This window comes from Athene cunicularia (genome assembly GCF_003259725.1).
Source record: "Athene cunicularia isolate RWA chromosome 1 unlocalized genomic scaffold, athCun1 chr1_part2, whole genome shotgun sequence".
NCBI classification, from domain to species: Eukaryota; Metazoa; Chordata; class Aves; order Strigiformes; family Strigidae; genus Athene; species Athene cunicularia.
This window is the reverse complement of record NW_020799092.1, coordinates 27,155,505-27,164,468: the sequence shown is the minus strand read 5'-3', so window position 1 is coordinate 27,164,468 and position 8,964 is coordinate 27,155,505. Positions and strand designations below refer to the sequence as shown.

At 44.4% G+C, this 8,964-nt stretch overlaps 1 protein-coding gene across 1 annotated transcript in view; it reads right to left on the bottom strand.

Annotated features, from left to right (window-relative positions):
- Positions 1-659: 659 nt before the first annotated feature.
- Positions 660-8,964, bottom strand: part of KIAA0930 (KIAA0930 ortholog) — a 73,537-nt gene continuing 65,232 nt past the window's right edge. Inside the window, exons 9-10 of the mRNA XM_026864458.1 lie at positions 8,712-8,909; positions 660-5,563 (exon numbers count right to left, since the gene is read on the bottom strand). Coding sequence (XP_026720259.1) covers positions 5,523-5,563; positions 8,712-8,909 — 239 coding nt within the window. The 3' untranslated portion in view covers positions 660-5,522. The remainder of the gene's footprint in view (positions 5,564-8,711; positions 8,910-8,964) is intronic.

The following is an 8,964-nucleotide window of genomic DNA, read 5'->3' as shown; positions in this document are numbered from 1 at the left end:
ATTAGTCACAAAAATCAGGTGGAGAGGGAGGATGCAGTGCCTTGCAGGGCTTCAAACAAAACCAGATTCAATGTCAGGACGCCCAGTTTAAGGCAGAGGAAGCAGTTAATGGCTAAAGGGCAATCTCAGTTTTACACATTGCACAAACCCGTATTGAAGTTCTTCCTGAATTTATCAGGAAAAAATTATTACAGCGCTCAGTCTGTCAGTATGGTACACTGCACAAACCTAAATGTTAATGACTACGTAATGAAGTTTGAAACACAGAGCAGTTTAGAAAGGCTTTTTGGGGGGTTTGTTGGTTGGCTTGTTTGTTTTGGGGTTTTTTGTTGATTTGGGTTTTTTTTAAATGCTAGCATCTAAAGGAAGAAACAAAAATCCTTCTACAATAAATTCAGGAGTACCTTGAGTTTTCCCTCCTTCCTCCTCGTACGATGGCCAAGCTGAAAGGTTCAGCGAGCAGAGTCAGAAGCTGGGCTTTGCTCAGAGTGGAACAAGAACGAGCGAAGAGGCTCCTCGGCCTCACGAGCATCTCCCTGGCAAAGCTCACCAGGAGTGGCACGGAGTGTTACCCCGCCACTGATGCTTGCCACCAGGAAGGAATACCTTCGAACTCAAACACCACTGGAGTAGAGAGAAAACACTATTAACAGAATTCATGGTCGTTTAGAGGTCTGTTTATTGGCTGCAGAGTCCAACACTTTCTTTGCTGCTGCCATATGCAAAGTCAACTTCATTTTTGGTGCACAAAGGTTCTTCTTGCTTTTTGTTCCAAGGGCTCAGTACAGTGCCAGCATGATTTTCAACCCATCACCTTTTAAATCAACACTGATGATCAATGAGGCAAAAAAACCCCAAACCATGCAACATGTGTTAGTCTGACAAAATTAGGCTGAGAGTATTTATATATTTACAGAGAGAACGTTCAACATTATAACCTGCTTGCAGACTTGTTATGATCTTGACCAAACATCCAAACAGCTACATTCTGATGTAAAATACTCTTTTGTTTAAGGTTTGGTGTAAAAGCTACTTATTTCACAATGCCTTTAACTGGATTCTACCGCACCTATTTTTGACACAGAATTTCTACACACCAGCGCCACACACTTCCAGTCATACCTCACAAAACAAAATAAGGCATTCACAGATACCCGACTGCTGTGATCACAACAAATCCATTTTCCAGAGCTTTCAGCCACAACCTTTGGAGAGTCTTTCAAATGCAAAGGGCGAGTCTGTAGGAGACGGCCAGTTCTTCCAGGAACTGTAAACTTGTCATTTCTTGACGCTGCTACACACAACACAGATAGAATTTAAGACTACTTTATTCATTTCCTAGATAAAAATTTGTTCTTAAACCCCACTGGAGAACAACAGGGCTTAGGCACTTCTGAAGATTTTATCTTACATCTATCCTTAATAAGGGGAAGCTTCAAACTACAAAATACAGGACAAGCAATCATCTGAAAGGGGAACAACTAATGACTGGCAAGAAGCAGGTGACTAGTCTGAAAGTGTAGACTGTTTATGTGGACTCCACATCCACATGGAACTTCAGTGACCAGATGGGATTCTGTACATCAGGGTCTGCCGGAAGAAATCAGTTTGCAGAGCCAAGGACTTCACTATCTAAATTAAAACTTGACGTGAGAACATACTTTGGGAAAACTGTTTTACTGCAAAAAGTCACCTGTGCAAACAACTCTCTTTTCTGGAAAACACACCCTGCCCAGAAATGCAAAACTGAGTAATGGTGATCCAGAGCCCACCACGCTCAAGCCTTGTAAACAGTGAAGACCAGGAGAATAAAAAGAGAAGGAACGTGAACCCACACAAACTGCACTGGCCAAGACAGATGAGAGATTTGTGGCGTTTCTAAAAATGGCTTCTTCGTTTAAAAGGAGACTTGAAACCCACCCTGTGCTGGCTGACAAGAGAACGCAGTGTCACATACGTGGTGATCTCTAAGGCAGAGCCATCACCTGCTAATACAAAATAATTAAGATCTTTCTTTAAAAAACAGAGGCTTTTTACTTGTTAAACTGATAGCAGTGAAAAACCCGTTAAGGGTGAAAAGATTTACATCCTTGCATTTGACATCTAGCAACACACACCATCTGTGGAGAGGTCAAGCAGAGAGTCTCCATCTCCAGAGGGAGCCAACGGGCAGAGGGATGGAAGAAGGGAGCCGAGGAACGATGTACGGTGGGATTCTGGAAATAAAGCTGTTCTGCAAAGCTTCCTGAATTTGTTAACCACGGTACATTCCCAAGCATCGACATAGCTAATGAAAACCACTGTGCTCCAACAGTTAAGACACGGACAGCCACGCAGCCTTCGGTCGTTCCCCAGCAGTTATTTCAATGGCCCAGCAGAGACTCAACGTGGTTTCCTGCTTCGGAGCTACAGAATTAAAAACTCCTCCAAATCAAAATGGTGAGAGGTTCCCATTAACATTCCCTTTTCTTTTGTGATCTAGTGCAACAGCGTGCTCAGGGCCCAGCTGTGCCACCCTGACCCAAGCAAAACCTCGATCATCTTCCCTGTCGATGTGCCGATACGAGGACAGTGATTTTCCAGGTTTAAAAGCAGAACAAAGTGTGGAATATTTTTTTCCCCACCTGATGACAGAAAGTGAGAACCAGGGGCTATAAGTAAGAAGTCTAAGCCAGTTGTTTAGAGGAGGAACAACTGAGAATCTGGCACATCTACCTGTTTTTGAAAAGCATTATTGACACTCAGTAGACTTTTTGTTTTCTCCGGATGTCCATCTGGGCATGCCTGTAGCCCTTTTCTACTAAAAAAAGGTGAGATTTAACATATCTCTAAGCATATCTACTAGCAAAGTATAAGAAAAAAACTGACTTTTTTAGGACATTTACATCACAACCCTTCAAAAACTAGACATCAAAAATCCACTCACGTATGTGTAACAAAGCAGACGGTATCTCCTGCATAATAGATGTGGGATCTGAACTGCACTTTCTGTAACATTTTAGAATTGTTTTTCACTTGCTCTGAAATCTGACACAGCAAGATTTGCTCAGTCTTTCAGATCACGTGACATTAAGCTACCTAAAGGTAACACACGATACCAAGAAAGTGTTAGAAATGACCATGGACTGAACATTTGGGCACCTACCACTCGTGTTCCAATCTGGACACGTTTCCTTTTCACGTGTGTTACTCCTCTGGCTGTTTGATGAAAGGGATCGGTTGTCACTAGTAGTACAAATATTAATCCTCTCTCCCTTCCCTTCCTAGTGAATATTTAAAGGAAAACCAAGCAGTGATTTGCCCAGCCCAGCAGTAAAAATGCAGAATTAGGTGCATCTTGAGAGGGTTCAGAATAGGACTGGTCTTCTGGCTGCAGAGTGGTTCAGCTCTCAGCACGGGCGCAGGGAGAATATTTGTGATGACTGGCACCAGGGACACTGCCTGGGGATCTAGGGTAAGCACCCAGGCTGCCTGGCAAGTTCTCTGAGAGGGCACTTCAGCTGCTGGTTTAGGACTCCAGCTCTCCCCCTGGCTCAGGGAGGAAGCCTAGGCACCCAACTCATACACCTCAGGTCAGACTGCATGAACACCCTCACGTCCACAACCACAGGCTCCTGTGGAGCAACGTTCAAAGGCTGCAACGTGAAAAAGCTGCTGTGCTGGTAATGACAAAGGGAATGTTTTCCTAAAGCTGCTGTGACACGTCTGAAGCAAACTAAAAACTGGTCAGCCATCCCTGTCGCTTGTGTGAGAAATGCCATCGCTCTCCGTGCTAAGGTGACTACTGCAAAAAAAAAAAAAAAAAAAAAAAAAAAAAAAAAAAAAAAAAGACCTCCTTACCATGCTGGATTCATCATGTTGGCTCAATGATAAAGTTAGTCTACCTTTATGCTGAGGTGAAGCTATTCTCATGGAACCTGGCCTGAGGAAAAAAAAAAAATAGTCAGAAAGTCCTATTTGAGAGGTTAAGTCATCAGATGCTGTTGAGAGAATAACAACAAAGCGCTTTGGGAAAAGCTGGGTCTAAGGGAGACAAAGGTCCAGGCTCAGAGCACGTGCCGTTTGGTAACGGTGGCAACGGCGCTGAGGTGCTCAGAGTCTGAAAAGTGACAAAAATGGCATCTTTGCTCTCCCGTTGTGCATGTAACGGAGTCTCACATGCTCTAAGCGACACGCTTCCCTGCCCATTGCTGTGCTACTTATGCTGTCACAAACAAACTGAAGTACTGACGGGCTCCCACACCAAAAAAGCAAACCGGACTGCAGTAGTGTCAGTATTCAACCCTTTAGCTTTCAAGGGCAAGGGCAGCAGAGTTTTGCTATTTAGAGAAAGCTGCGTTTTGGCTGTAAACATAAAGCTTTTTTCCTGAGAGCTCCTGACACACCATTTTCAGACACACCCCCACCCCCATGCAATTTTTAGTCACTTTTCAGAGCAGAATTATATTTCAATCGTTTGTCTTTCAAGAAAACTCTGTGCTTCGGCATGTAAGAGTGCAGCGAAACACCACTAGGAGATGAAGAATCCGGGCAAGCTGCCCCCCCACGAATCAGCTCTCATGGCCTCCTTGGCTACAAACGCTACCACAAGGACAACCCTACGTCCTCTGAATTCCAGTGCATGCAGGAGGATGTTGGGTATCGGTAAGGTTTTTAGGGTTTGGAGACTGAGTACAGCCTCCTGTTTTTCCACTTTAGACTCAAACTTGTATCGACTCGGCGAACAGAGAGATAAGCAGCATTAGTTCTGGATATGAACCTTGGCTTTACTATAGCAGCACATTTTAGCCTTCTTTTCACTGGCTCATTTTCTCAGCCAGTTCTTGAGGATGAAAATGTTGCTGTTCTTTGGTAGATACGGAAATCTGTCAGCAGAGTTCACCTGTCCTAACACTGACAAACGAACAAATGGGAACATTTTCAGCCTCTTTTAAGCTCTGACCTGACCCGCTGCATGTACCAAAACGGCGACGTATCTTTGTAGCATCTTCTCCCTTTTCCTCCCTCACTAGGAAATTCTTCTCTCGTCCCCTCAACCCCCACACGCACGCACACACGCTCACACACACACGTTAAGCCAAACTGACACGGAGAGTGTACGGGTGAGAGTCTGTGGGACGACGTTCGTTACTACATCATTACGAAATTCTCTGGTGGTTTCTCTCAAAGAATATAAAGTTTAAACACATCCTGTACATATTGTTGGTTTCTTAGTTATAAAGTAAACACAGTAACAAACTGTCCATGAAGTGTTGACTCGTTTTAAACACAGCCCCTTCTCGTTTTATCTTGCTGAAAGTCCTCTTCCAGTCAGAAACACTCAAGTGATGTACTGCAAGTGGGCATACGGTGTATGACAGCAGAGGAAGGAAGAAAGAGGCACTTTTGATCGGCTGGTATTCTTGGACTTCCCTTTTTCCTGCGGAGGTTTATGTTCCTGACACTAGATGGTAGTGTTAGCACAGAAAACCGCTGTGGTTAGGCACTTGGCAACAAGGCTCCAAGGCAGTGCCCGCTCTCTGCTATGTCATCAGAATTGGTTTCTGCCGCACTTCCAGGATATCTGGGCAAGGGAGAGAAACAAAGAGATACAGGAAACTTAGGAGGCTCCTGAAAGTAGCCACTGTACCAGAAAGGACGACGAACCAGAGATGCAGCTGTGGACTGCAGCACCGTCCCCCTGTTTCGCTGCTAAAGGAATTTAAAACACGACGAGTATGTGACTTTGCCTGTTAAAGCCCAATTTAATTCCTCCCCAGCTGTGTCCTAGGTGAGAGATGGTAAGCCACAAATACATCCCATCCCACAGAGGGGATGGCTGATCTACGAAGTATCATTTATCGGGGGATGAAGCAACATGTGTCAGACAGGAAGTGGCATCGTCTTCCAGAGGATCCAGTGGAAGTGCCCTTACGGGGGATGCCAAGAGTTTTCCCCTTCTCAAAGGGAGAAACACACCCCCACACACCCCCCAGGACCCTCAAAGAGACTTTTAGCTTGAAGATGCAGACGTAAGCAATTCAATTGTTTCATCCATTCCACAGCCTAAAAAAAAAAAAAAAAAAGAGCTCCTTTTGTTGGCCTCTCAGTTCCATATTGTCCACATGTGACAGAATATGAACCTGTAAAATATCTGTCCTGATCATGGACATCTTTCCAAATGTAAACAGCCAACCCAGCACGCTGTCATGGCCACACAGAGAAATATCTGGAATCTGGGCTGCTATGTCCTTTTCAAGGCTATGCAGAGAATAAAGGACATGGAAAAAAAGGAGCACACATTTAATTAAGAAGCTGATCACATACAGCTGCACAAAGAGGATGACGTGTGTAAAAATTGATCCACAGCTCCAGAGGGCTCTAGCCACACTTGGAAAGAATGAAACACAGCAGAGCGAGTCCAGGGCTGCAAAGATAATGAAGGGATTGGAGCCTCTGACACAGGAGGAAAGGCTGAGAGAACTGTGATTATCTAGCGTGGGGAAAAGGCTCAGAGCAAAGGAAGTCTTCTCAGTATGTGTAACTCCAGGCATTTGAAAATGTGCTTTGATTACTACCACTGGGTGATTTCTTACTACGGGCTTCCTGAACTACCCAAGGGAGATGAGCATCCTTCCCACTTCACCCTGCCCCACGTGCAATGCTCCTGCTTGCTGGAAAGCTGCTTCTGGTGCCAACGCATTAATTACAAAAAGGCACTGGAAACGGGCTCCACCCCACGCGCCAACCTAACGCAAACGCAGGTAGTGGAAAAACTGCAGATAAAAATTCTGCCTTACAGCCCAGACATTTCCTGTCCTATTTCTGTGCATCTCAATATATATATATATACACACACACACACCGATTTCTGCAACCTTAATGTTAAACAAATTAAGTCTCGGAAAGGATGTTCAAGGCTCAAAGCAAATATTTGAGCATGGAGGCATTTACGCCACCCACTTGAGCAAGTATTAAATGCCAGCAGGAACAATACGTCTACTGTGAACTCCAAAATGCCTGTGGTGAGAGCGTGAGTGAGCTTGGTAACTCCAGCTAACTAGCTGTAAGGTTATCAACATAATTATCACAAGGAATAATTATGTAGCGTGCTGAAAGACTGTTTAAAATCCACCCTTAATTACAGAGGATCCATTTTTACCAGAATCTGTAATTCTAAATTGAAAGAAGTCTCTACATACAGCGAAAAGGCAAATGCAGAAACACCTCTTTGCTAAGTATAATTTCCACTTCTGCCTTACAGGCTATGGTTTCCTTCTCTGCAGAGTAAGAGCCAACCTACTTTTGCAACAGGCTCTGAGATCCCAGCCTGCAAACGAGGACAAGACTGCAGCTATTACTAGTACGCTAGCATAATACAACCCGTGACACTAAGACCTGTACTATCTTATCTTCTTTCAGTGGCAGATTAACCTGTTTAACAACAGATTTCCCAACTCCTTTCCTTTCAGCTTTCCTTTCAGGAACGGTCTGGGAATAATTCCTATGTAACAGACTGGTTTTGTTTTTAAGTGTTTTCCCTCCTCAGAAAAAGCAGGCACTGACCAAAAGCCCACAGCAGACAAACCTATTCAGGAGTCATCCCGTCTGCTGGATGGGAGAAGGAAGATGATTCAGTTCTTTGAGGAAGTTAACAGTTCTAAGGAACTTCCAAGGTTAGAGACAGGACTTCACATTGCAGTGGGATCGCCACTTTATTCCAGTCTAGATTTTGGATTTTCAGCAATAGTTTTTCCTGAGATACTGCTCTGCAGCTGGATCAAACTTTCTCTCTGCCCGAAGAGGGTCAATGTGTATTTTCAGGAGCAGCCACTGCCAACGCCTGTACGACAGAAGTCACCACTACGTTTAGACAGAGGAGAGAGCCCTTAACCACCGCTGCTCTCTGAGTTTTCAGAAGTATCTCCAGAGTCCCTCACCCTGCAGGCTGTGTCCCTGACAAGCCAGCAGCCCGGCTGATGGATAAGAGTTCAAACAGACTGGTTGTTTCCTCTAGCCCACCTGTACTTGTAGGCAGACAAGAGTTATCTGGATGAAAATCAAAACTTCATTACTGCCTGCAGATTGTAAAACTCAACTTCTTGTGCTATCCTAGCCCAGCTAGAGTTGGCCATTGTCAATGTAGCGATTGGCATAGCTAGACCAACAGTGTGGGGGGGCTCTGATTATTCATGGAGCGACCCGCAAACATCCGTATGTCTAGTTAAAGACACTGGGCACCCGACAGACTTCGGGGCATTAGTATGGGCACTCGGATCAGTCCAAGGAACTTTCATGGAAATGAAATCTAAGAGTCAAAACTGGCAAATGAGGTCACTCCAAATTTCTGAGCTGCCTTTCTGTAACCCTCCCAGTCACCGATCTCTGCTCCAATTACTGCTGTCAGCGGATGGGCTTACAATGAGTTGTCTTGCACTCATGAGATGGACAAGCTTTATATTCCAGTACTCAGGCAACTAGTGTTCCTCTGCATGTTTGTCAGTACAAACTATCAACTTGTGTGAATCCTCACCAAGCAAAACTGGCCCGGAGCCAGAGAACAGGCTGACACCATTCTACTTATTCACACTGATTTGCTGCTACAGTCAGCAAATGAGGTCTGTGAAGTGATGATCCTTTACACAGAAATACTTGTTCCTCTCTTCACAGCAAAATCCCCCAACACAGAAGGCTGTCTGGGAATGTCATGCATAATACATGTTAAAATTCACCTGTTAAAATTCGATGCAATGGCAAAGTGATGTAAGTTAAGTGTGCATAGAGTAGAAAGTTTTCATCTGTTCTGTTCAGCTTCAGCCATGAGCCCACCAGAGAGCGTCCTGTTCCAGATAAGGACCGTGACCTCAGATTTGTCGTGTTGTGCAGATCTGTAAAGGTAGAAGACAGCAAGCTTAAAGGGATTGTACTTTCTGTGTTTTACTGGAAGACCCAATTAAAGCTTCTGAAAGAAAAAAAAAAAAAAAA